General features: G+C 49.0%; 2 protein-coding genes across 10 annotated transcripts; one reads left to right on the forward strand and one right to left on the reverse strand.

Moving 5' to 3' along the window:
* Window positions 1-960: 960 nt before the first annotated feature.
* On the reverse strand, window positions 961-1,246 carry LOC101702202 (ATP synthase F(0) complex subunit f, mitochondrial). The gene has a single exon (XM_004870762.3). The coding sequence runs from the start codon at window positions 1,225-1,227 to the stop codon at window positions 961-963; it is 267 nt and encodes an 88-aa protein (XP_004870819.1). The 5' UTR covers window positions 1,228-1,246.
* A 3,653-nt stretch (window positions 1,247-4,899) lies between these two features.
* Window positions 4,900-27,053, forward strand: LOC101704733 (transient receptor potential cation channel subfamily V member 2). Of its 9 annotated transcripts, none has more exons than XM_087204357.1 (16): window positions 4,900-5,209; window positions 6,683-6,981; window positions 9,842-9,975; window positions 12,939-13,229; window positions 14,222-14,520; window positions 16,941-17,114; window positions 17,563-17,718; window positions 18,286-18,381; window positions 19,327-19,397; window positions 19,918-20,083; window positions 22,098-22,164; window positions 22,269-22,597; window positions 23,860-23,987; window positions 24,753-24,832; window positions 26,088-26,184; window positions 26,866-27,053. In XM_087204357.1, the coding sequence occupies exons 2-16, from the start codon at window positions 6,794-6,796 to the stop codon at window positions 26,999-27,001; spliced, it is 2,412 nt and encodes an 803-aa protein (XP_087060483.1). In that variant the 5' UTR covers window positions 4,900-5,209; window positions 6,683-6,793; the 3' UTR covers window positions 27,002-27,053. The 9 variants fall into 9 exon arrangements, with proteins under 9 accessions (XP_087060483.1, XP_087060486.1, XP_087060491.1 ...); XM_087204360.1 differs by having other exon boundaries at window positions 26,088-26,169; XM_087204365.1 differs by having other exon boundaries at window positions 26,093-26,184.
* Window positions 27,054-27,809: the final 756 nt, after the last annotated feature.

Raw genomic sequence — 27,809 nt, forward strand, 5'->3', positions numbered from 1 at the left:
AAGAAAGAAAGAAAGAAAGAAAGAAAGAAAGAAAGAAAGAAGGAGGGAGGGAGAGAGGGAGGGAAGAAAGAAAGGAGGGAGGGAGGGAAGAAAGAAAGAAAGAAAAAGAAAAGTTCAGGAAGGCTTTGTTAGGCAGAGATTCTAGTACACACTGTAATAAATACAGAGGAGAGTGTGTGTGTGTGTGTGTGTGTGGTAGTGGTGGTGGTGGTGGTGGTGGTGGTGATGTGATAGAGACCGGACAGGGAGGGACACCACCAGTTGGAACGAGCCCACCTGATATCTTAGAGAAACGTAGGTTTCTTTCTGCTTACGTCACAGGACATATCAGCAGGCCAGAATCGGTTCCCGAAGCACATGTCAACAGGTTACTGTGGGTTCCCTGAGGACATGTCAGCAGGATGTAAAGGACACAGAGGACACATCAGCTGGCTGTTTCCCCTGACCCACCCCCTCAGAAGCCCGCCAGAAAATGCTATTTAAAAAGCCTCTTAGCCTGTAAGGGACACCTGCTCTGTTCTGCTCGCACAGAGTGGTCCTTCTCAGGTTTAGCCACAAACCTGCTTGGGCTGTTGAGTTCGCGTTTCCCACCCCCCTTTCTGCCCAGGAGATACACCTTATTTCTTGGAAATGAAAAATTGTATGCTTCCCTTGGGGGGGGCCCTGGCTCAATCCTCAGTACTGCCAAATAAATAAGGCCAATGGCAGTAATTTTGTTTTTATGCATCTATGAACAGAAATGCAATTACTCCATTTTTTACCTTGTCCCACAGGAATCAGATGACTTCAGCATTATTATTATTATTATTATTATTTTTTTGTACCAGTCACCTTTTATTGAGCATTAATTCTCACTTAGGCTGTGAACAGATTCAGCCATGAGTAAGCTTTTCACAGATGGGAGTAGGATGAGGCAGTCACAGTCTAGAGTGCAGAGTGTGCCCTCCACACTGGCCCTTTTCAGTGGTACTTTTGTCGTTGCTCTTGTTTGAGTTCCTTGTAAGAAAAGCAGTAGCTGAAAATCAGGTAGGCTGCCAGCACCACGTTAAGCCCGGCGATGCTCCCTTTCTTCACATTGATGTACTTGTTGTAATACTGATAGTAACCTCTCTGAAATGCTCCCACAATGCCTGAAGGGGTGAAATCCTGCATCAATATCCAGCTGGGCAGCTCCCCTAGTTTGACATCCATGAGTTTCTTCTCTTCCACTGGTACGACAGAGGCCATCTTGAAGACCTGGTGTCCGCTAAAGTGGGGATTATTATTATTATTATTTTTGCTACTGGGGTTTGAACTCAGGACCTTGTGCTTGTCAGGCAGGTATGGTGCCACTGAGCTAAATCCTCAACCCTTCACAACTATGTTTTGGTGGGTTATTTTTCACTTTTTGGTTTTCTTTTTCTCTTTATTTATTTATCAATTATTTTTGAGGCAGGATCTCGCTACATAGGTCAGGCTGGCCTTGAAGTCACTATGTAGCCCAGGCTGGTCTTGCACTTTTGGCAATCATCTTACCTCAGCTTTCCAAATGCTGGAATTGCAGGCCTGTGCCACCATGTCTAGGTAGTAATTTCAAATAATACAAAATATACATACTAAAAAGAAAGTAGCCCTCTCATCCCTGATCATGATTTTCCTCTCTAGAGGACAGATCTGGTGCACTTCTTGTGTGCTCTCCCTTATTGTTTATTAAAAATCTGTCCAGGGTTGGGGGTTTAGCTCAGTGGTGCCACCACCTGCCTTGCAAGCACAAGGTTCTGAGTTTGATCCCCAGTACCAAAAAAAAAAAAAAAAAAAAAAAATCTGTCTAACATAAATTCAGATAAAAGGAACATTTCCAAAAAGCTTCAAAATGTGAAATGAAACATAGGAAAGTTAGTGTAACTGGCTTCTCCTAGCTCTCTGGTTCTTGTTTTGGGACAAGGAAGATTGAAGCTGACAGAACAGCAAGCAGCAGGGAGTGGAGAATGGCCAAATGCATGTTTATTAGCAAGAATTAAAGAAAAGAGCTCCCTGCTTGTCAGGAAGGGGTTAAAAAAAACTGTAGATGTTTAAGTCCAGTGGCCTTTAATACAGTTTTTGGGACTGATATGTACGTCAGGCAGGGATGTTCCTCATGGCAGATAGGCCTTTGATGTCCTGAAAGCAAGCTGCTGCTTGTGTGTTTTGTTTCCTCCAAGGTCTCTCCCATTTGGTTAAGGACCTGTTTTTTATCCCTCCATTCCATTAGGCCCTGATGGCCTGTTTGGGCTGTCTGGTATGGTAACTTACTTAGGCCCCCACTTTTTAAATTTAATTATTCAGGGCCTTTGCCCTATTTGACTGTCTTCTCTTTTTTTGTTGGTTTTTTTTCTGGTGGGGGGAGGAGTGAAACTCAGGACCTTTCCCTTGTAAGGCAGGCACCGCACCACTGAGCTAAATCCCTGGCCCTAACTTCTCTATTCTGGCTTCAATAGGGCATAAAATTTATTTTTTTCTGTGATTTTTTTGTGTTTCTCTCCCCCCCCCCCCATGTCTCTGTGTGTGTGTGTGTTGTTGGGAATCAAACCAGGGCCTTCAAAATGCCAGGCCAGTACTTTCTGGTACCACTGAGCTATACCTCCAGCCTGAGGAGAATTTCTTTGAATGGAGACTGGACTAAGTGAAGCTTCTTGAAATGTGAGTCCAATAGCAATGGATTCATGAAGTTTTACTTCTCTGCTTGATTATTTTTCTGCTAAAAACACTGGTATTCAGCAGACTGGGTCTCACACGCCTGTAATCCCAGTACTCTGAGAAGCCGAGGTAGGAGGATTGCAAATTTGAGCCCAGAATGGCAATTAATGACTTACTGAGATCCTGCCTCAAAATAAAATATAATATAGGGAGAAAGGAAGAGACAAGAAAAAAAGTGAAAATAGAAGGAAAAAAATGGAAGCAAAGCTTTTGTACATAGGGAGGGGAGGGGACATGAGGGAAGAAATGGGATAAAATAAAATAAAATTTATTAGTAAAAATATATAGATAAAATAAAAGGTTTGGCATGTACTACAGTGAAGGCTCTGGATTCAATCCCAGTACTGCAAATCAAAACAAAAGAAGACAAACCTCAACAGCCAGGGATTTTCTCCTTGCAGTACTGGTTATTGAACTTTGGGAGTATTTTGCTACATCCCCACCCCTTGTGTTTTGTGTTTCTTTTTTGCAATACTGGGGATTGAATCCTGGCCTTTTTCACTGAACTTTATCCCCAGCCTTTTTAATATGTTTGTTTGTTGGTGCAGGGGATAGAACTTATAGCCTCACAGGTTAGGCAGGTGTTCTGCTTCTGCCTTAACCCCCGCCTCCTCCTCCCTTTTAAGACAGGGTCTCATTACTATAGATAGCTAAGTTGGATGGAAATTAATAGGAGCCAAAGAGGGATTGGGCCCTTAAGGGGGTCATTGTAGAAGAGGGGACACACCAAGACAGTGGCCGGAGGGGAATTTGAAGAGTTTTGGTCCTCAAGATGGAAATGCAGTAGGCAGGGTGCAAGCCTGTCCTAAAACAAAAAACCAAAACCTAGAGAGAGCTGGTAATAACATCACTATGTAGTCTAGACTGGCCTAGAACTTGAGATCCTCCTGCCTTGGGCTTTCCAGTACTATATATAGGGATCACTAGTGTGTGCCACCGTGCCCAGTTTTGTATGTATTTATTTGTGTATACATTTATATATTTATTTTTTAATTTTAATTTTTTATTTTTTGGTACTGGGGATCGAACTCAGGACCTTGCGTTTGTGAGGCAGGGGGCAGCACCATTGAGCTAAATCTCCAGCCCTATATATTTATTTTTTGAGACAGGGTCTACCTATGTAGTTCAGACTGGCCTTGAACTTGTGGTGATCCTCTTGCTTCAGCCTCCCAAGTGCTGAGATTACAGGCATGTGCCACCAAGCCCAGCAGGTTTTGTTTTTTGTTTTTTGGTACTGGGGATTGAACCTGGGTCCCTGTGCTTGCACAGCAGGTGGTGAAACCACTGACCTAAATCCCTGGCTCAGCAGGTTTTGTTTTTAATAGAACATTTACAGTCACCATGGAGAGAATGGAGTGTAAGACTGGGGGTGGAGCCAGGCATGGTGATGCACACCTGTAATCCCAAGCAGGAGGATTGTCATGGGTCAGCCTGAAGTACAGTGAGACCTTGTCTCAAAAAAAAAAAAAAAAAAAAGCAAAATAAGACTGAGGATGCACTGAGTGAAACGGGGAGACGAGTTTGAAGGTGGATGCACTTTTTCAGGGGAGAGAAAATAGTGACTTGGAGCAGACAGAAAGACAAAATTTGGAGATACCTGCAACACGAAATGAGTGTGAGGGAGAAAAAGGCCTAGGGCTGCTTGGATGTTGCCTGTGTCCCCACGTCCCAAGACAAGGCTTATACCAGGGCAGTGCAATAAATGTCAGAGGTATATGTTGGCCTCCCGGTCACCACCCTTGGCTGTTGCTGGAAGCGCCTGTACCTAGGGGAACTCTGGCCCTTCAGGATCCCTGGGGTCCGTGGAAGGCACTTGACAGCTGGGAAAGTTCCCCTCTGCTGCTGGGTGGGTGAGGCTGCATCGCCAGGGACAACTGTTGGGCTGAGCCTGTCCTCTCCCTGGAACGGTCCACAAGAGCTTTCTCTCCCTGGACTGGGTTTGGGCCACCTAGGCTGCTGGAAGGCACTGGTGGTGGGCACGGGGAGATGGTAGATGTCAGCTTAGTGAGGCAAGAATTCCCCGCCCCCGGGCCAGCTCCCACCAGAGGCAAGGACCCAGCACCCAAGCGCTGCCTTTAATCTTCCCCAGCCCACCTGGTGCCTGGCAGAAGGGGGTTGGGGGCTCGGAGGTGAGGGCGGGGCGTGCCCCGAGGGTGGGGCGTGCCTGGGGCGGGGCGTGTCTCCCGGAGGGCTGGGTGTGGCCAGTGGTCCAGATGGTCAGTATCTGATGGCCAAAGTGTCTTTGCGGGGAAGAGTTAAAGGCCCACTCTTCTCTGTGCCGGCCAGCCCAGAGGGCTGAGGGTGGAGAACGCCGGGAGACCACAACACAGTCGCCTGAGCTCTGAGCTGGGAGGGAAGGTTCCGGCGGTTCCTCAGCTGTCAGCGCCACCAAGCTCCCAGCTTCACTTCCTCCTGCAGCCCCCTCCGCCCAGAGTCTGGGGATCCCAGCAGCTGGCCTGCCACCGGCCGCCCCGCCTTGCCCTCTGCCTGCAGGGTAAGTCGATAGACGATTCGGAGGGACTCAGCCTCAGGCCTGACAGTGCACAACCCAGGCAGGGAGGCCTGAGTGGGCTTCTTACTTCTCCAGCTTGGAACTAGAGCCTGCGTGGGGCCCCTCTCCCTGGACCTCCAGACTTCTTCCTCCACTGCCAGGGCGGGTGGGTGTTCAGGAGGTGGGACAGGGGCTGGAGAGAAAGCTGTTGCTGCTGGGGCTTGGGAGTGGTGGGGCTTGGGAGTGGTGGGGTTTGGGCTGCCAGGGAGGCAGAATGGGCCAGGGTTTGTTTGGGGACAAAAGCTAGGCTAACAGGGTTCCTTGCAGGGGAAGGGTCTCCACACTCTGGTGTGGGCAGAAAGGTGGTAGGTTGCAACTGCAAATCAAGGCAGCCTGACAGGTGGTGTGGTCCCTCAGCTACTGTGGAGACAAGTTCTCTCCAGGTCCCCAAGACACTGGGAACCCAAAGCAGCTTGGGAGTGGGCCCAGACCCAGCAGACAGCCCGCTGCATCTCACTGCCCTGCTCTTCTTTTCTCCCTACCCTCTGTCCCCGCCATGGCTCCCTCACACGCTGCTGCTGTCTGTTAGCGCAGCTGTGGCTCTTTTGCCTTCTTTGTGCTCCTGCCCACTGGGGATACAAGGGTTCCCGGACCCTGACTAGCACTGAACCCCTCGCCATGTGATGGAGGCTGTGGTTTCAGTTTTCCTGTGAGGGTCAGGTGATGCCATCAGGTGACCTCCCTGAGCCCAGCCTGGGCCTTGAGGGGGCAGCAGAGGAAGCTTGTCAGCCTGCAAGGGCCCTCCCTCCCCACTCTGAAGGCCCCAGAGAGATGGTGTTTGATGCCCTCAGACATGAGTCAGATTGAAAATATACATGGGCCCTGGAAGAATCTGAGAATTGAAGAGAAATGTCATGGTATAGAGCCAGATGGTTTTAGCCCCGACTCTGCCAGCAACTAACGACCTTGAGAAAATCACTTCCCCTTTCTGAGCCTCAGTTGTCCTGGCAGCAGAAGGAAGGGTTGGATGGACCGGGGCTTTCCCAATAGTTTCCCCAGAGATGGCCCATTCCATGGTGAGGGCGTGAGCAGCCTGCCTGCCTGAGCCCAGCAACTGCACTTGGTTGTGAATACTGGCTACTGGGCAAGATGTGAAAGGGTTGCGCTATGAACATAAATGTTTACTGTCCTCGAGCAAGGGCTGTGGTCACTCAGATGTCAGGAAATTGGGGACAGCCATGGCTCTTTGTGTGGGAAAACATCAGAGGCAGCCCCAGTGAGTCCTGCCACTCTCCCTTCCAGCACGCAGGGCAGGGCTGTCCCCATACCACAGACCTCCTCCCTCCCTGCATTCCTCTTCCCTCTGCCCTTCTTCCCCATGGCTCGCTTCCCTTCCTGTGTGGCCCCAAGAGCTCCTGCATGGTGGTGGATGGGTGGATTTATTTGCTCTCCACTTCTAAACATGTCCTCCTGCAGGCCCTAATCAGAACTTTGTGGACGTGGGGCCCGGAGAAAGAGCAGACCCCTGACATCGCCATCTCCACAGAGGTCCCAGGTGGACCGGGCAGCCTCTCTCCTCCCCTTAGGATGACCTCGCCTTCCAGCCCCCCAGCTTTCAGGCTGGAGACATCAGATGGAGGCCAAGAAGGTGGCACTGAGGGGGTCAAAGGAAAGCATGGCCTGCCCCCCATGGAGTCACCATTCCAGGGTGAGGACCGGAACTCCTCCCCTCAGATCAGAGTGAACCTCAACTACTGGAAGAGAGCTGATGCCAGGTGAGGCAGGTGGGGAGAGGATCAAGGGAGCCACCCTACCAACCTCCCACCAAGCAGCAGTGTTCGTTTCCACAGCTTGGCTCCAGCGGCTCCTGCTGTGCTCTCTGGGGTTGCTCCTTCCAGAACCTTCTCCATTCTTGGTCTTCTCCCTTCTGAGGTTGTGTTCTGTATGGGGACACATTCTTCATGCTCCAAAGCACTCAATCTAGCCACAAAATCCCGCTTGCTTGGGCCCTAGCACCTACCCTGTCATTGTCCCTGTAGGGGATGGTAGTAAGATCTAAAATCCATCTGGGACAGAGGAAAGGACATCCCAAGGAGTCTTTGGTTCTGCTCCAAGGCTGACACAGTCACGCAGGGGTGTGGATCCTGGGGATTGAGGACAATGGGCCTCTGGTTGGAGTCATCTGTGCTTGATTTTCCTGTGGTCTCTACCAGTTCAGGCTGTGACTGGGGATCCTGCTTCCAGTGCTGCTGGGGGAAAAGAAGTTATACCTGACATCTCCCTTAGTGTGAGGCTTGCTCCACAAGACTAGAGATTCCTCGCCTGGGATTTAGCTCAGTGGTTCGCCACTGCCTTGAAAGTGCAAGGTCCTGAGTTCAATCCCCGGTACCAAAACGAAAAGATTAACCAGCCTACCCTATGTATGAAGATAAGGAGATAGCAATATCATGGTGTGACCTGTGTATAATGGGTTACATTTAATATGGTGTATTTATAATTTATACTACACACGATCTTAGCCAAAAGGCCAAGATATCATTCTACTTAGGGGCCGGGGATTTAGCTCAGTGATTCCGCTGCCTGCCCTGTAAGTGCAAGGACCCAAGTTCCATCCCCGGTACCAAAGAAAACAAAACAACAAAAACAGACCAGAGATTCCTCATGGGCCAGGATGGCTGTCTGGGCAGCCCCTTCCTCATTCCTCATGCTGAGATGTGGCCCCCACTCTTGGCCTCCCAGGCTAGAATCCCTTGTACTGTTTGTGCCTGAGGACCAAGATCAGCTCTGATGCAGAAGATGATGCATAGGAGCCCTCTGGGAGTAATGTAACTGGGCTGATGGAGCCAGAATGGGGCCTGGTGACAGGAAGTACTTTGTCTCAGTGGCCATGTTTCCCAGCCCAACTGCCTACGGGGCTCCCTAGTCAGCAGTGGAGCCCTCGTGGTCATGTTGTGGCCATGTGGTCTGCTGGGTGGGTGACAGTACCTGTGGCCTGAGAGGTAGACATGAAGCTTCCTGGTATTGAGAATGCAGAGACTGCCTGTAATCACATTATGGCTGTATGTCTTCACATGTGAGTGATTGCATGAGGTGGGTGTGGTGGTGCATGCCTGTAATCCCAGCATTGGGAGGCTGAGACAGGAGGAGTGCCATGAGTGCAAGGCCAACCTGGCCTCACAGTGAGTTCGAGGCCAGTCTGCACTGCAAAGGGAGATCCTGCCTCAAACCCCCACCTCCCAAAGTGACTAATTCCAACAGTCACCCATGCACCAGAGAGTCACAAACCTTACTGGGCCAGCTTATTTCACAGGAGATGTTAAGCTGTGACTTGAGAGTCCCCCAAACCTCAAGTCTCCCCCATCCCTCTTTGTTGCTGCATATCTCTTAGTCATAGTTCCAGGGGCTCCCGAGGGAGCTGGCCCTGTCTGTCAATAGTGGCACAGCCCAGTAGGGAATGGCCCACTCCCGCCCCCTTCCCCATCCCCAGACACTGCTAGACTCTGATAAGCCAAGAGCCCCCTTCTGGGGTCTGTAGGAGAGATTTCCCAGAAGGATGGTTTCTCAGTAAAATTCTGGTCAGCGTCTTATACTTTCTCAGCACTAGGCCCACTTGATACTGTGTCTCTGGGAAACCTTTTCTGCCCAGCCTCAAAGCTCCCTGGGGGTTGAGAGTCAGGGCCTAGCATTAGACAACCCCAGTTCTGCACTGTATGACATGGGCAAGTTACTGTACCTCCTTGTTTGTCTAAAGGAGAAAAGAGTGATTCCTGACCATAGGCCTAGAGTGAGGATTAAAGGTTCAGAATACTCTGTAGTTAGTGAGTAGGTGTTTCTGAGAGAAGGGAGTTTTCTCTATTGTTTCTTCTCCTCCTTCTCCTGTTCCTCTTTCTCCTACTGTGTGTGTGTGTGTGTGTGTGTGTGAGTGTGTGGGTATGTGTTGGGGATTGAACCAGGGCCTTTCACATTTAGGCAAGGTCTACACACTGAGTTACATCCCAACCCCTTCCTGTTTTTTTCTGTGAGCTCAGTGGTACCTGGAGCCTCCTTTAGTTTGCAGCCCCCTCCCACAACCTCATCCAGAGCCATACAAACGTTCAAGGGCATCCAAGTGTAGTGGCATGTGTAATTTTAGCTATCTGGGAGGCTGGGCAGAAGGATTGAAAGTCTGAGGCCAGTCTGGTTAACTTAGCAAGACCCTGTCTCAGAAAATAAAAAGCCCTTTAGGTTTAGCTGAGTGGAAGAACACCTCTGGGTTCAAGCTCCACAAAACCAAAACCAAAACAAAATTCAAGGTCCACCACAGCACATGTGTGTGACATAGACCCTGTGGGGTAAAGAAGCTGAAGGATCAGGACACCTGGTGAATGAAAAGCCCTGGATGTTGAAAATCACCTGGGATGACTGAAGTTGTGAGGCACACAGCAGATTGAATGTCCTGACAAGACCCTCTTCCTCCTCCTGGGGCTCAGAGCACTTGGGGTTTCTTTGATGTGCCTTGGGGGGCAGAAGCCTCAGCTCCTCTGTCATGGGCAGTGTTTACTGGGCTCCCTGGAAGGACTCCTGGGATGGGAGGCTTCTTGGTGAGGGTGGCTGTGGTCCTTGTCCAACGTGAGTCACACACCATATCCCCTACAGCCAGCCGGACCCAGACCGCTTTGACCGTGACCGCCTCTTCAGTGCAGTCTCCCGGGGAGTTCCTGAGGATCTGGCTGGGCTGCCAGAGTATCTGCGCCGGACCAGCAAGTACCTCACCGACTCAGAGTACACAGGTAGCCCCTGCCCTGTGGCATCCTTTGTGCTCTGGCATCCTGCAGTATGAGACCTGGCTGACTGGGTTGGCCAGACCTATGGACAGAACACAGGGTCCAGTGTTCTTGGCAGCCCTCCTGCTGGAATGGCTGCAGGGGCCGGGTGGGGTAGGGTGGTGCCAATGGAATTGATCCAGGATAGCCCCCTGACATTTTGGCTGTGCCTCCTGCTTCCACGTACCCTACGTCTGCCACCCCAGCCCATTTCCTTTGCTACATTGGTACTGAAAGCGCTCTCTCTCTCTCTCTCTTTCTCTCTACGAGTAGCATTATTGAGATATTTAATAGACATGTAGTACACTTCACTGATCTCAGAGTATCTTTGCCCAAAATCTCATTCAGGATTGTTTGTACTAATGAGAAAAATAACATATGCAGACCCTAGCAGATTTGAATAGCAAGGAAATGGATAAAACTGAGGGTGAAACCTGCCCCTGTCTGCTGTTAATGTTTGGGGATACAACTTTTCAGAATTTCTTAGTACATTAGATATATGTTTATACAAATGGTATGTGGTTGACATAAATGAATGTGACATGATGGTTACACAAATTAGTATATTACATAAATTAGTAATGTACTTCCCTTTAGCATCTTATTTTTTTTGTTTGTTTATTTTTGAGACAGGTCTTCCTATGTAGTTCACAGTGGCCTTTGACTCACTGTGGAGCCCAGGCTGGCCTCGAATTTGAGGCAATCCTCCTGCCTCAGCCTTCAGAGTGCAGGAATCACAGGCATGTGCCACCTTGTCCGGCAACATCTCATACATCTTGTAGCACTTCTCATTTCAGTACAGTACAATTCTCTGACTTCAGAGTGAATTTTCCGTTGTGTGGATTTACCGTAAGAGTTAATCAATTCTTTCTCAATAGCCCTATACATTGTTTGTAGTCTTTGACCTCCACTTGCTGTGCCACACCTTCTGTGTGCTAAGCACTTTGTTTCCATTGTTCCCTTGGATCCTTCCAATAAACTTGGAATATTCCCAGTTTTTTTTTTTTGTTTGTTTTTGGTACCAGGGATTGAACTTGGAACCTTCCACTTGCAAGGCAGGCAGCAGCACCACTGAGCTAAATCCCTGGCCCTCCCTTTTTTTTGTAGACAGTCTCACTGTGTAGTCTAGGCTGGCCTTGAACTCACTAAGTCACTATGTAGCCCAGATACATAGACCAGGTTGGGCTGGAACTCATGATGATACTCTTGCCTCAGCCTCCTGAGTGCTGGGATTACAGGCACCACCACACCTGACTAATCTCACTTTTCAAAGAAGAAGATTGAGGTTAAGAGAGGCAAAGTGATACAAATTATATGAATGGTAGATTTCCTGAATTTTGTAATTATATTGTAGAAATATGTAAGAGGATATTCTTGTTCACAGTAATTCCACTCTGAACTAGTAAGAGGTAAAACAGACACGTATACAAAAATGCACGTGAGAGAAAATTAGAGTAAATGGTAAAAATTGGATATTTAGGTAAATGATATACAAGAGTCTTTGTATTATTATTTACTGGAGACCTCTGCAGTGGATTCCAGTTTCCTGCCCAGTGTATGACACAGGGTTGAAGAAAGACTCAAAGACTGAATTAAAGAAAAAAGTGGGAAGCCAGGATGCCAAGTGCTGAGCAACCAGCAAAGGCTCTGGCCAGTCCAAGCCACTGCTATTTATTGATGACATCATGGTCAGATGGTGGTAAAGGGGCTACATGTGAGACATGCAGTTGCTATGGATACGTTACTGATGCAGGTAAGGCTTGTAAAGGAAAAGACAAAGCATTCTTGAGTTAGGAACAGAAAAAATACAGGGCTATAGTTAGCTAATAATCTTGTCATTCTAGTTAAGAATGGTTTTAGGGCAGAATATTTACTTCAGTGGTTGTGCTGTCTGCCTCGAAAGTGCAAGGTCCCAAGTTTGATCCCCGATACCAAAAAAAAAAAAAATGAATGGTTTTAATCGCGGGAATGGAATTTGGGTAAGAGTTACTCTGACTTCGGCATGTAGGCTTTGGCCAGACTCCCTTCTCAAAACAAGCCAATTGAGGGGTTAAGTCCTTAGAGCCTGCACTGCTTACAGCCTGCTTTGGGCATAATCAATAAGGCGGTCCCCCATAAGTATTGTTATTAGTCTTTGTATATGTTTGAAATTATCTACCTCATTTTTTGTTTTTGGGGGTCGGTTTTGAGACAGGAACTCACTATGTAGTTCAGATCAGACTTAAACTCATTATCCCCCCCCCCCGTTGGCCTTGAATTTGCAGTGATCTTCCTGCCTCAGCCTCCTGAGTGAGCCACCACACCCACCCCAATCTCCCCAATTTCTTTCCCCAATTTATAAAATGTTTTGTCAACTGTGTATACAGTATGGTATGAATCTCTGTTTTGATGTGAACTCTATCTACGTTTAGATTATTCTCCAGTGAGACAGAGATAGAGATAGAGACAGAAAGAGACAGAGATGGTAGCGATAGAGAGAGAATGAGAGAAAGAGAGAGAAACCAAGGGACTTACTGAAAGAGACAGAGGTAGTGACTGGATAAGTCCCTTATACATTTTTTCTCAAATGGTCTTTTTTGGAACCGGGGATCGAACTCTGGACCTTGCCCTTTCAAGGCAGATGGCAGAACCACTGAGCTAAATCCCTGGCCCTCAAATGCTCAAGTATAATGAAGTTGCATGTGTGATGATTTATGTCTCAGAAAGTTGGTTTTTAGGAACTGTAGTTGTACCCGTTGGTATTTGAATAGTGTTGCCTAGAGCTTTCATACCTGGATGGTGGCTGTGGTCCCACCAGTTGCATGAAGCAGAAATCTTTTTTTGTACTCCCAAGGGGTACTGGGGCCTGGGCTTGCTGTACAAGCTGACGGGTAGCCCAGCTGCTCCAGGTCTGAGCACTGCAGTGTCCCTTCCCCTCCCTCTTCCCACAGAGGGCTCCACGGGCAAAACGTGCCTGATGAAGGCTGTGCTGAACCTTCAGAACGGGGTCAACACCTGCATCCTGCCACTGCTGCAGATCGACCGAGACTCTGGCAATCCCCAGCCACTGGTCAACGCCCAGTGTACAGATGAGTACTACCGAGGTCACAGCGCCCTGCACATTGCCATTGAGAAGAGGAGCCTGCAATGTGTGAAGCTTCTGGTGGAGAATGGGGCCAACGTGCATGCCCGGGCTTGTGGCCACTTCTTCCAGAAGAGGCAAGGAACTTGCTTCTATTTTGGTGAGTGAGTTCTTCTTGGACACACAGAGGTACAGGTAGGTAAGACTGTCTCAGTTACTTTCTCCTTGCTGAGACACAATACCTGACGCCCACAATTTAAAGGAGGAAAAGTTAATTTTGGCTCAGTCTGTAGAGGTTTCAGTCCATAGTTGGCATGGCAGAGGAGAAACAGCTCATGACATGGCAGTGGGAGCAGAGAGAGAGTGACGTGAAGGGAGGATGGAGAAGGGACAAAGCCAGGCCACACCCCCAGGGACCTGGCTCTTTCGACCAGATCCCACCTGCCAACAGCAAGTCAGCTATAAAAACCCCCTCAATCCAGTCACATTCCAAAAGCCCCACCTCTGAGCCCATGAGGCTTTTTGAGGAGATCTAGGTATAAACCATAATAAAAACCTTGTCCAAAGTCACATGGTTAATGTGTGGCAGGGTTGGCACTTAAAGCCAGGTTAGCTTGACCCTGCCACCCATCTTCTAACTACTAGGCTACCTAAAAAATCAATTTGTTTGACTGTGATTTTTTTTTTTTCGGTAGCAGGGATTGAACTCGGGTCCTTGTGCTTGCGAGGCAGGCGGCGGAACCACTGAGCTAAATCCCCGGCAGAAAAAAAATCAATTTGTCTTAACAGATGTTTCTGCCCTCCTTTGATCAAGAAGGCTTAGCATGACTGGGGGTTGGTGGAACTGACCTATGTGAATAGGGGGGCTGGGGTGCAGCTCAGTGGTAGAGCAGGTGCTTAGTGTAACGAACTGAAGGCCCTGGGTTGCATCGTTGGCAGTGGATAAAGAAAGGTATTCAGTCAGGTAGAGCTTGACTTCAGGGGCAATGTGGCTGAGTTCTGGCAAAGAACAAGAGGCAGGGACTGGTTTTGTACTCCCAGATGGTAAAGAGGCCTGAGTCCTTCACGGAGGCCTGGCTGTCAGGGAAGCAGGCAGAGTAGGCAGATGGAAGCTGGGAAGCCCAAGGCCCAAGCTGCCCCCTTGGCCCATAGGCGAGCTGCCCCTCTCTCTGGCTGCATGCACCAAGCAGTGGGATGTGGTGAGCTACCTCCTGGAGAACCCGTACCAGCCCGCCAGCCTGCAGGCTGCTGACTCCTTGGGCAACACTGTTCTGCATGCCCTGGTGATGATCGCAGACAACTCTGAAGAGAACAGCAAACTGGTGATCCGCATGTACGATGCGGTCCTCAAGGCAGGAGCCCGCCTCTGCCCCACTGTGCAGCTTGAGAACATTCAAAACCTGCAGGGTCTCACGCCCTTGAAGCTGGCTGCCAAGGAGGGCAAAATTGAGGTGAGCCACCGTTCCCCTTCCCTTCCTCACCTCTCCAGACAGCAGTAAGCCTCAGCTCAAAACTTCCACAGACTCTGGGAGGAGGGCAGGTGGCTGGTCCCTCCATTTTTTGAGGTAACACTCGTACTAGCAAGAAAATTTTCAATTTGCGTCTCTGTGTCAGCTTTCTGTTGATGTGACATCATACTCCTGCATACTCTTTTTTTGGTATAAATTTTATTTTGTTCTATCTTTTCTTTGAGGGATTTGCTTTTATTTTGTTTTGTTTTTTGTGGTACCAGGGATCGAACTCAGGACCTTGTGGTTGAGAGGCAGGCACCGGCACCACTGGGCTAAATCATCTGTCCCTGCATACTCTTGCATATTCCTGTAATCCTAGCCATTGGGCCCAAAAATCAACTTAAAAAGAGAGGAGGAAAGATTTATTTTGGCTCTTGGTTTCAGGGGTTTCAGGCCATGGTCACTGCACACTGTGGCTTTGGGCTTGTGGTGAGTCAGAATATCATGGCAGAAAGTTCATGGTGGAGTGGCGCACGCCTGAAATCTCAGCACTGTAATGTCGGGCTGAAGCAGGAGGACCATTGCAAGTTGGAGGCCAGCCTGGGCTACCTAGTGAGTTCAAGGCCAGCCTGAATGACATAGTGAAACCCTGTCTCAAAAAAATGAAAAAAAGGGCCAGAGATTTAGCTCAGTGGTTCCCGCGCCTGCCTTGCAAGTGCAAGGTCCCGAGTTCGATCCCTGGTACCAAAAGAAAAAAAAAAAAAAAAGAGAGAGAGAAAAGAAAGAAGAAAAACAAAGAAAGTTCATGGTGGAGTAAATGGGTTATTTTATGTTTACTGGGAATTACAGAGGGAGAGACAGGCAGAGTTAAGAGTCCCAGTATCTTCTCAAGGGCATGTCCTAGTTACCGAAGTGTTTGTACTACGTCCCTATAGCATGATACCGGTTACTAACCCTTTAACAGTGAGACTTTATGGAATATTTAAGTTCCAACACCATAACAACTCTAACATACCTGCTTATTTATAAGGTGTATATGGCCCACTGAGCCATTATATTGTATTATAAAACACCAGGACTATTTTTAAAGTCATTTGGATTTCTTCATTAGGAGACACTTTGTCTGATTGTGTCTGTGTTTTTCCAGACAGGATCTTGCTATGTAGTTTAAACTGGCTTGAACTCACTATGTAGCCCAGGCTGGTCTCGAACTTGTGGTGGTCATCCTACTTCATCCTCCCAAGTGCTGGAGTTACAGGCATCCACCGCCCAGCCCAGCAAGGCAGTATTTTCATATCCATAAAATAGGCATATTTTGGGCCAGGGATTTAGCTCAGTGGTTTTGCCACCTGCTACACAAGCGCAAGGACTTGAGTTCAATCCCCGGTACCAAAAAAAAAAAAAAAGGCATATTTTGTTATGAGATTTGCTATTAGTTTTTCTTCATATTGATTGGTAACTGTTCTTTACAATGGATTTAATAGTTTGCCTGTTTTGCAAATTTTTTTCCAAGTTTGGTGGTTGGTTTTGAATCTTAAGGTATTTTTTTGCCTAAAAAATTAAAAGTTTTATGTGTGCAGCTGGGCATGTGCCTGTAGTCCCACCTGCCAGGCAACTTGGGGTGGAATGGTCATTGGAGCCCATGAGTTTGAGACCAACCTGAGTAACATAGTAAGATCTTCTCAAAAAACAAATCATAAACAACAAATTTATAATTATCTTTTTTTTATAGGTTTCTTGGTTTTGCTGTGGTTTAATTCTTTGTATAAGATTTTTAAAAAGTGAAGCAGGAGGAGAACTGTGTGTTCAAGGTCAGCCTGAATTTCATACCAAGAGTCTATCTCAAAAAAAAAAAGTTGAAAAAAAAGGAAATTTTATATAGGCTGTAGGTGTAGCTCAGTGGTTGAGCACTTGCCTAGTATGTGAGAGATCCTTGGTTTGATCTTGCAATATATACATTATATATTATGTATGGAATTGTATTATATATTATTTACGTATTGTTATATAATTTTACGTAATGTAATTATATATAATATATATATATATCCATATCTATATTTTTCTCCAGATTCCTCTCCAGAAAGGTTCATTTTAATGTCTAAAAGTTCGATTTATGTGGAAGTTTTTTGGTAGAAAGAGTGGTGTAAATTTGTAATCCTAGCTACTTGGGAGGTTGAGGCAGGAGGATCACCTATGTGGGAGGGTGGGCCAAAGATTCTGCCCTGTGTGTGTGACTGAGCATGTGTGGATGGATGTGTGAATTGAGACTTACAAGGACCCCTATATGGGGCTCAGCACACACGTGCTGCAGCTCTGCAGATGGGTAGCTCTGCAGGGTGCTGGCTGTTTCCCAGGCTTGGCCCAGCATCAGGGCTGGGAGAGGGCCCAGCCAGTAAACTCATGTGGTCACCCTGCAGATTTTCAAGCACATCCTGCAGCGGGAGTTCTCAGGGCCATGCCAGGCCCTTTCCCGAAAGTTTACCGAGTGGTGTTATGGACCTGTCCGGGTATCACTATATGACCTGGCCTCTGTGGACAGCTGGGAGGAGAACTCAGTGCTGGAGATCATCGCCTTTCACTGCAAGAGCCCAGTGAGTCCAAGAGAGCACAGCCATGCCCAGAGGGTCTAGCGGAGCTCCTGGCAAGGTCCACAAGTCATGGCCACTTGCTGGAACACATCTGCTCTGTCCCATTAGGGGTGTGGCTGCATGTCCCTGACCCTGGCCATCAGACCCTTACTTAAGATTCTACACTTTGGCCTGTGCAACATAGGGCTCATGCCACATTCCTGTGGCAATCACTGGGTTCTCTCTGTTGACCATCCTCTGCTGTGGGATGGAGGGGGAGGCCCTTGTAATCTATATAGCTGGGATATGAAGAGCTGGGGTGGAGGCAGGTGAGGAGGGACCATTTGAGGGTCATTTCCCCTTTATTTCCCTTCAACCTTGCACGGAGCCTAGCATGAAGTAGGTGCTCTATCCATACCTGCTGTCTTTATGCTGTCAATGTGTATATTGAAGGCTCTCCTCTTTCCCCCAGCACCGACATCGAATGGTAGTTTTGGAGCCACTGAACAAACTGCTGCAGGCGAAATGGGATCAGTTTATCTCCAAGTTCTTCTTCAACTTCCTGTGTTATCTGATCTACATGCTCATTTTCACTGCTGTTGCCTACCACCAGCCAGCCCTGGACCAGGCAAGGGCAGGGAGAGAAGTCACTAGGGAAACCTGGTTGAAGTAACACTGGAGGGAGCTTGGACAGGGACCACCATCCCCATCCTACAAAGGCAGCCTGAGTGAAGCATCCAGGGTGGGAGTATCAATTATAGAAGCCAGCCCCCTAGTAGTAATGACAGTTTTCATAGTGAATACTTACTGAGTGCTCACCATACATGATTGATATGTGTTAACTCATGAATGCTCACAATAACCCTCTGGAATAACAAACTATTGTCATCCTCAGTTATATACTTGAGAGAAGGGAGGCACCTCTAGAGAGGTTAAGTAACTTACCCAAGGTCACACACCCTGTAAGTGGTGGAGTCAGGATCTGAACCCAGACAGTCTGGCTCCAAAGCGTATGTTTTTAATTGCTACACAATGTGCCTCTCAAGGCACTTGAGTCCAGGGGTTCTTCCCCAGAGACCATGTTCCCTCTGGTGCTCCATAGTGTAGGCTCAGAATGGCCCCTGAGCTACGCTGCGAGCTGATGGGGAGAGGACTTCCGGCACCAGGACTTATCTGAGTCTGTATGTGTCCTCAGCAGGCCTTCTCATGGCTGGATTCATCACCCGGAATGTGGCTTCTGCTGGGCCACATCTTCATCCTTCTTGGGGGGATCTACCTCCTCCTTGTCCAGGTGAGAGCTTCTCTCCTTTCCCTACCTCATGTGGCTCTATTTGACTAAGGGGCAAACCTAAAATTCTGCTACAGGGCAATGAGTTTAGAAACAATCCCTTCATTGATGGGGGAAGGGACTCCCATACCCAGTTCCACCCAGACCAGCCTGCAGGCAATGGAGGGCCACAGGTTCTAGCCATGCCTTCTGTGGGGCTCTGATACTGTCCCTTCTGTGCCTTTTGGGATACCCATAGGGTAGCAGATGACTTCTCTGACTCCTTGCCAGTTTAGTCTCTGCTTCCCTGAAGATCAAGCCGGGAAGCCTCTTGCCCTGAATCCCTCAGCTGACCTTCATCACTTGGGGAGCACAGAAGGCTGATGGCAGGTGGGACTCAGCCCAACTCTTGCAGCAGAGCATTCCCAGGTGGAAAAGTCGCAAGATTGCAAGAGTCAGGCTGCACACCAAAATGTTGGGACCTTCTTAGAGTTGGCAGAATTAGGTACCACACTCAGGTTGTCTGGAGTACAGAGTGCTCCCCAGGAGGCAATGGAGAGGAGGAGGAAAGGAGCACTCTTCTGCACATGCAGTATGTGGGCCCTTCATCTGATTCCATGGGGGCCAGGAGGCCCCTGGCACTGTCTGAGTGCCTGTGTGAGGCTGTTCTCCCCCTCCTCAGAACTGGGGATGGTGCTCAGGGCCTCTTGCACGCTCAGCGCAGCCTCAGCTCACGTGTTCCTTTTCAAAAGAGGATTCGTGGACATCTCAGTTATTAAAAGGATTCATGAGATCCCTAAAGTCAAAGCTGCTGTGTTAACTCCAAAATGGTGCTCACCAGGCCCTGATGCAGGCAGGCCAGCAGGCAGGGAGCATGTGGGTGAGCAGGGGTCCTGGCAATCCCGAGGGACAGCTGGCTTCTTGTGCCTGAAGAACAAATTTCACACCTTCTGTTCTCCTTTTCCACAGCTGTGGTGCTTCTGGCGGCGCCGCCTGTTCATCTGGATCTCATTCATGGACAGCTACTTTGAAATCCTCTTGTATGTGTGCTGTCACTCCTACTGCACGCTGTCTGTGAGGCCTGGGGGAGGTGGGTATGGAAGAGGGCACCAGGCTGGATTTAGAGGCAATCATGCTGGGGCAGCCCAGGGAGTTCCAGAGGGTCGGGACCTGAGCACAGGCCAGACGTGGGAGTCCTGGCTACTGTCCAGCTGGGAGTCCTTCCCACTCCTGTCCTTGTGGATCATGCTTGTGATGGTTAACCTTACTAAGCCCTCATGGCACACCTGTGGTGCCTTGACACTTTCCGTGTAGTGTCTCACTTAGTCCTTGAAAGCACTCTCAGTCAGTGTCAATTATTATGCCTATTTGATAGGAGAGGGAACCGAGGCCCACAAAGGCTAAGTTGTCCAGCCCTGATTTGGTTCAGTCCCAAAGGAAGAATATTTCAAAACACCAGACTACGTTGGGAGCCGCAGTTATGGTCTGGGCTGGCCAGTAGGAATCGGGGGACATTGCCAAGTGTGGCCTGGGAGCTGACTGGAACCCTGCCCCCTACAGCCTGGCCCAGGCCCTGCTCACAGTGCTATCCCAGGTCTTGCGTTTCTCGTCCATTGAGTGGTACCTGCCCCTGCTTGTGTCCTCACTGGTGCTGGGCTGGCTGAACCTGCTTTACTACACACGAGGCTTCCAGTACACGGGCATCTACAGTGTCATGATCCAGAAGGTGAGCGATGGGGCAGGGGTGGACACCACAGCCCAGAGGGACTCCCTTTGGCCTCAAGAAACAGCAGTCTTCCTCCACAGCGAACCTGGGCAGAGGAGGGCATGAGCCTGCCCACCTGAGTGTCATTCACCCAGATGTTCGCCCAATGTTCGTGCAAGTACTTTATGGGCACTCACGGACACACAGACACACGCACATGAGTGTTTGGACACAATCACACCAGAGCACGTGCACCCTTCTTCACAAAGAAGTAGAGGATACGCTCATATGTATGTCTGTGCCCTGGGACAGGAGGGCATGTGCATCCATCCATTTATTCCATAAATGTTTAAGGAGCGCCCACTATAGTCCAGGCGTTGTTGTAAGTGTTGGTAATAACAACAGTGAGCAAAAGAGACAAGTCCTGCTGAGGCTGACGGTTCAGCGGGGGAAAACACTAAGAAAACACCTGACAACACTGCCAACTTCTAAACTGTATAAAGGAACATCATAGGACAATATGATGGAAGACAAATGAGGTGGAGGGTGCTTTAGAGAGCTGATGTCTAAGTGGAGATCTGATAGAATGATTGAGCCACAGTAGAGTCAAGGTCAAGGAAGACGCATCCTCCACAGAGGGAATAACAAAGGTGAAGACAGTGAGTCAGGACAAGCTGAGTGCATGAGACAGAGCCAAGAGGCCAGGTAGATGGGGAGAGTGAGGCAGAGTGGAGAGGAAGTTTGCAGGCAGGTAGGGGTCAGGGGCTTTGCCCTTGGGGAGGAATCCAGAACCTAGCCCAAGGGAGGCTGAGGTGGAAGGATTGCCATGAATTTTAGGCCAGCCTGGGCTCCATTGTGAGTTCAAGGGTAGATTGAACTACATAGACCATGTCTGAAATTTTTTTTTTTTTTACCATATTAAGTGTATGTTTAAGTGGTGTTAAATACATTCCCATTGTTATGCAGCCATCATCATCGTCTATAGAATTGTTTCATCTTCATAAAGAAACTTGATGCCCACTAAGCAACTCCTCATTTTCTCCTTCTCTCAGCCTGGCAATCACCATTTATTTTCTGTCTATATGATTTACTGGTTCTAGAAACTTCATGTAAGTGGAATCACATAGTATTTGTCCAATGACTGGCTTATTTCACTTACCATAATGTCTTCAAGGTTCATCCATCTTGCAGTATGTGACAGATTTACTTCCTTTTAAAGACTGAATGGCATCTTATTGTATGGTACATATTTTGTGTGTCCATTCACCTGTTGATGGACACTTATTTCTTCCATTACTTGGCTATTATGAATAGAATAGTGCTGCTATGAATATGGTGTTCAAATATCTATTTGAAGTTCTGTTTCTTTTTCTTTTTTTGTCTTGCTTTGTAGTTTAGGCTGGAGTTGAACTCCTATTGTAGACCAGGCTGGCCTCAAAATAGTAGCAATCCTCCTGCCCCTCAGCTTTTCGAGTGCTGTGATTAGAGGTGTGCACCACCATGCTTGGCTTCAGTTCTGTTTTCAATGCCCTGCATCAATTTAAAATGTTTACCTTTCATGGTCATTTTGACTTTAGGTAATAGCCAGAAGTGATACAGTGCCAGATCTGGTGAAAAAGGTGGTTGAGGACCCACTGCAATATTTTTACAAGTCTGGATTTCTGTTGGGTGTACTTTAGCAGTAGCATTCACCATATATTTTTTTAATCATACCTTACAAAGACACTCACGAAAGAGGACTTCCAGAACTATTTCAGGAAGTGGCAAGAACAATGTGATAGCATGTTTGAAAAAAGGAGAAGGATTTCAAGGGGATTAAAGGCAATGTGTCATTTACTGTAATAATTTTTTAAAAAGTTTTAAAAAATGTTTTAAAAAATGGAAACATTCACCATGTACACCTTCTATACATACTTGTGTGCATGTGCATGACTGTGTGTAGCAGTACAATGGGAACTATGCTCAGTTCTGGGTCTGGGGAGTCATGTGTGGTGGCCCAGCCACCCAGACCAGCTTATGTGCTTGTGTCTTCCAGGTTATCCTGCGGGACCTACTCCGCTTCCTGCTGGTCTACTTAGTCTTCCTTTTTGGCTTCGCTATTGGTAAAGACCCTCTCTGGCCTCTGCTTATCCCCTCCATGCCATGTACACCCTCAAGGTTGCTTGTTGGTCTCCCCATCTGAGGAGCCCCTCTGTCCTTCCCACAGCCCTGGTGAGCCTGAGCCGGGAGTCCCGGGGCCCCAAAGTCCCTGCAAGCGTCAATGCCACAGAGGTTGCTCAGGCTGGGATAGGACAGGAGGACGAGGTGGCCCCGTACAGGACCATCCTAGATGCCTCATTGGAGCTCTTCAAATTCACCATCGGCATGGGCGAGCTGGCCTTCCAGGACCAGCTGCGCTTCCGCGGGGTGGTGTTGTTGCTGCTGCTGGCCTACGTTATGCTCACCTACGTCCTGCTGCTCAACATGCTTATCGCCCTCATGAGTGAGACAGTCAACAGTGTTGCCACCGACAGCTGGAGCATTTGGAAGCTACAGGTGCCAGAGCAAGCCTTCCCTCCCCTCCTCTACCCTCCTCTGTGTTCTCGGTCTGCTGAGGCATTCTCAGGACTCTACTGAGCTCAGCACACCCCAGGTCTCGGGGCTGGGCCCCGTGTCAGGTCAACTCAGCTCAGGAGAACCCCTCAGACTCCTCAATCTATTCCTTCTTTCATAGGGAGGCTGTGAAAATTGGATGTGCTCCTGGGTGTAATCTGCCTACACAGTGACTATCACATAATAGGTGTGCACTGTGTTAGTTATTTTTATCATTAGCATCACTAATGTCAAGTATTTCTTCTTCTCCTTCTCCTTCTTCTGTTTTTTCTTTCCTTTTTTTGACAGTACTGGGGATTGAACCCAGGGAGTGCTGAGCTGCATCTCAGGTCTTTTTGCTTTTCATTTTGAGACAGGGTCTCACTACATTGCCATAGCTGGCCTTGAACTTGCAATCCTCCTGCCTCAGCCCCTGGAGAAGCTAGGATTACAGGCACCTGTCACCGTGCTTGGCATCACGTTTCTTGAGTGCTTTTTGTGGTTCATCCAGCAACAGTGTTTGGGGCTGCACAAGATAAAGCCTGTCTGTGTCCTCAAGGAGCGCCAAGTCTATCCTCCTCATATTTAACATAGGTCCCATTTGGTGAGGAAGGTAGTCAGGGTGTAAAATCATAGGGCTGGCCCAGCCTGGGGCACCTGGGACACTGATCTGACACCCACCTACAGTGCATGCAATAGCTTGGTCTTGCCCAAAGAAGGATCAGGTGGTTCCTGGGCAGTTGGAGCAGGGGCTGGACTCTGCGGCCAACTCCTTGGTGCCTACAGCCATCCTCTTGTCTTCTTTGAGCCTTGGTTCCCTCATCTGGAAACAGTGTGCTTCCTGTGACTTGTCTGTCTGCGAGTGGCAGGCATATGTGCAGGGTAGAGCCGACGGAGTTCTATACCAGATAGTATGGAATGTGGGGGCCTGAAATGCTGTAAGAGCAAGTCACTGTCCAGCTTCTGTTGCACGCTGACTTGCCAACAACCATTTGAGTTGTAATATCCTAGGTCTACAAAGAGGGAAACTGGAATTTGGAGAGAGTTAGGGCCCCACACCACACAGATAATCAGATGTTGGTGCGGGACTTGAATCCACATCCTTAGCTGACTTTGGATTACACTGTGGACTACTGTTGGGTATTTTCTTGTTGCCCTTGTCCCATGTGCCTCTTCCTTCAGGCAGGGTCCTGGGCTGCTCTGTCTGATGCATCCTTTATCCTCAGAAAGCCATCTGTGTCTTGGAGATGGAAAATGGCTACTGGTGGTGCAGGAGGAAGAAGCAACGGTCAGGGGTTCTCCTGACAGTGGGCACTAGGCCAGACGGAAGGCCTGACGAGCGCTGGTGCTTCAGGTGAGCGAGAGGGCAGGAGAGGGCAGGGGCCTTGCTGACTCAGGAATCCCTGCAGCCTGTCCACAGTGCAGGCCAGCTTTGGTCTCCAGAAAGCTAGGGGATGGCTGCCTGGAGCCAGGTCTGTGGGAGAGGCAAGGTTGAGGAGTGCCAGGGAAATCCACCCAGGCAAGTGAGGGTAGGGATGCTGATTTGCACAGCCCATGGCCGAACTGCCTGTGGGTCTGGCCATCTGCCCATCTGAGTGGCTTGAAGTGAAGGCTCCTCCCTGGTGATCTCTGCCTCCTCCTAGTGGCCTGGCCCTGGATGCACTCCCACTGCCAATTCTCCCAGCCTGATTTTAAAGGTATAACCCCTTCCATGGTCAGGAAAAGCTGGGTGCTAGGAGAGGGATCCTGGTGAGAAACACAGCCAGCAGCAGTGTTATGGGGATGCAGTCGAGCAGGGAGAGAGAATGAGGGTTCTGTGCATGATGAACAGGCACTAAAGGTCCCCCATACCCAGAGCACCAGGGTGGGTCTGATCTCAATCCTTCTCTGGTTGCTCTGGGCAACCCAGGCTACTGTGAAGAGCCCAGAGGCAAGGGGTTCCCGGTAGGAGGCCCAGTGCCCACAGGGCAGGGCAGAGAAATCCCATCTCCCCCGTCCCTGTGTCCACTAGAGCATCTGCATCGTTCACTGACTTGGGAAGAGGCCTGGTCTCTCTCTGGGGCAAGGTAGGCTGGGCTGCTGGCTTCCCAGGGCTTCAGAGCTGCTTCCTTATCCACAGGGTGGAGGAAGTAAACTGGGCTGCATGGGAGCAGATGCTGCCCACAGTGTGTGAGGACCCCACAGGGGAAGGCATTCCTGGTGAGTAGCTGCTGGGTGTCTGCTGGGTCACATGGTCTTGGTCAGTCTGGGGGAGGAGGAGGCCTCTCTTCTGGCCTCTTCATCTCAGTTTCTCCTGTCTGGGCTGAAGTCAACCAACCCAAATGGCCTACTCAGGACCCACCCACTGTCTGATTTGGGCTGAGCCTGGGGACCCAGCAGAGGAGCAAGTTAGGAAAGGCTTCTTACCTGGCCCTCAAACAGGTGGCCGCTCTTTGGGCCCTGAGGGCACTGCCTTATAGGCCAGCCTGGTTGATCCTAAGCTTTCCCCATCACACCAGGCCACAGCCCCTTCACATCCTGCAGAAGCCCCTTCTTATTGGCTCTCCTCCTCTCTGTGTCTTGTGTCTTCTCCATTTTAGCACAGGATGCCCTTCCTGTTCCCAACCAGTGGCCTCCATCAAGACCTACTGCTTCCTTCCACCTCCTGTACCTATTCCAAGGATTAGCCCCCTCTCTGCAGCCTATCCCCTCACCCTTTTTTTTCTTTTTGAGACAGGGTCTCACTCTGCAGTTTAGTCTGGTCTTGAACTCACTATATAGCCCAGGCTGGTCTTGAACTTGCAGCGCTCCTCCTGCCTCAGGCTCCAGAGTGATGGCATCACAGGCGTGTGCCAAAACTCCTGGCAGCCTACACTTTATTTCTGAAACCTCAAGAGCTCTCACTTTGTGTTCCATTGGCTGTCTTCCTCTCCATTCTCCTACTATTTCCTCAGGAATGTCACCTGCTTGTGCCTGTGTCCCCTAAATTTCCCAGCCCAAAAGGGCCTCTTGAGTGGCCTGTGAGCCTTGTGGGAAAGAGGCTCCACTGGCCCACTCCTGCTCACAGCCTGTTGGTTTCCCAGCCCTGGACCCCGCACAATGAAAAGGTCCCTTTGTACCCGCTTTGTATCTCCCTCCCTTCACTTCAACTTCAATACCAAGGCTCTGAAAGTCACCTTGTCCTTCATCCTGCCCAAGGCATTCCATGCCTCAACCCCACACTTCGCTGCCTGCTGTCCATGCCTGGGCTGCCCTCCCAGGTAACCTGTAGTAACCCCACCCCCTGCACTTAATTGGGAGGGCTGGAGGCTCTCTGTAGACCCCTCCATTGGCTTTCTCACCTGGTGTTGTATAGCCTGGATTTAGGAGGCAGCAGCCACTCACCCCTGTGCCACTGACTTTCATTTCTTTTGCTTTTCAATGCAGGGTGCTTGCACCCTGACCTTCAGGTTTTCTTTGCTTTTTTGTTTTTGAGGCAAGGTCTTCTATGTAGTCCAGGCTGGCCTCCAACTTGCAACAATCCTCCTGCTTCAGCCTCCCAAGTGCTGGGATGACAGGTGTGTGCCACCGTGGTGAGCATTTTTTTTTTGTTGTTTGTTTCAGACAGGGTTTTTTGTTATATAGTTCAGGCTGGCCTTGAACTCACTATATAGTCCAGGCTGGCCTCCAATTCCTGGCAATCCTCCTGCCTCAGCCTCCCCAGTGCTGGGATTACAGGCATGTGACACCATGCCAGGCTTTTTTGTGGTGGAGATAGGGTCCATTCTGTAGGTTAGGCTGCCCTTGAAGTCACTATGGAACCAAAGTAGGCCTCAAACTCACAAGGATCCTCTTGCCTCAGCTTCTGGAGGGCTAGAATCACAGGCATGTGCCACCATACACAGCTCCCCCTGACCTTCAGACAAATCTTTCTGCTTTAGGCTTATCCCACTCCATTTCTACTAGTGTAGACAAAAGCTCTTCAAGGCCCAGAGCTCCTGCTGCCTGGAGTTCCACACTCTCAGTACCGAGATAAAGGCCCATGTGCTGTCCTACACCTTCTCTACCTCAGTCCACATGGCTGTAGTGCTTATTTTTCTGCTTCCCTTGGCTCTTGTCTCTGCTGGCATTGCCTGCTCCTCCCTCTGGATGTCCAAGTCTGCCACTTTCCCTACAGGATAGGTCCTTTATCACCTCTGCATTCTCTGAGCATCTAACCCTTGTCTACTGCTTTTCAGCATTCTCAGATTTTCTGTTTCCCATCCCATTTACAGGCACCATGAAGAATCCTGGACTGACCACTCAACCCGAGGAAGAGCCTTTCTCACAGGAAGCCCACCTGCCCCTCCAGGTGCTCCAGTCCCATTGATGGTCAGACACAGCAGGAATCTTTCCAGCCACACCTGCTAGTTCTGAGGCGCTTGTATTTTGGTGGAAATATAAATATTTGTTTCACAACTAATTCTTTTGGAAATTTTATTTCAGCAAACACTATTCGTCGAGACCCATGGTCTAGTAACATCTGTATTCTGTATGTGTACATATCTGGGTTATGGGACTAGGCTATTCTCAATTTCATGTGGACACAAAAACCTCCAGGTAGGGCCAGCGATTTAGCTCAGCGCTGCTGTGCCTGTTTCAGAAGTGCAAGGTCCTGAGTTCATTCCCTGGTACGAAAAACCAAAACAAAACCTCCAGCTGCTGTTCCTCAGTCCTAGGACTATTCTCATCTGGGGGCAGGCTGCTGCCTGAGGTGCTGTGCCTGCTCTCATGGCAGACTTGGCAGTAAACATGGGCAAACACAGCCACTTCTCCTGTTTCTTTTTCTACCATCAGATATCAGGTAAATTTACTTCCAAGCTGGGCAGCTACCTGAGGCAGGAGGATTTAAGTCTGAGAACAGCTTGGGCAATTTAGCAAGACTTTACCTCAAAATCAAATGAAGCCATATGATGTTATTATTGTGTATATCTAAACTGTACCAATAAAATTAATTAATTAGAAAAGAAAAACAAAACCCAAAAACTCAGAAAGGGGGAGGAAGAAGAGCAAATAGAGCAGAAGACAGTGTGCCCCAAGATGCCCGGTAGTCTAGTTTCCTTTGAGGTCTGGTTTTATTCAGGCTCTGGGGGCTGGGGATTTAGCTCAGTGGTTTTGCCGCCTGTTGGACAAGCGCAAGGACCTGAGTTCGATACCCGGTACCAAAAAAAAAAAAATA

This window comes from Heterocephalus glaber, unplaced genomic scaffold, assembly GCF_053883595.1.
Source record: "Heterocephalus glaber isolate CG9 unplaced genomic scaffold, H.glaber_assembly_v1.0 deba00000474, whole genome shotgun sequence".
In the NCBI taxonomy this organism is placed as follows: Eukaryota; Metazoa; Chordata; class Mammalia; order Rodentia; family Bathyergidae; genus Heterocephalus; species Heterocephalus glaber.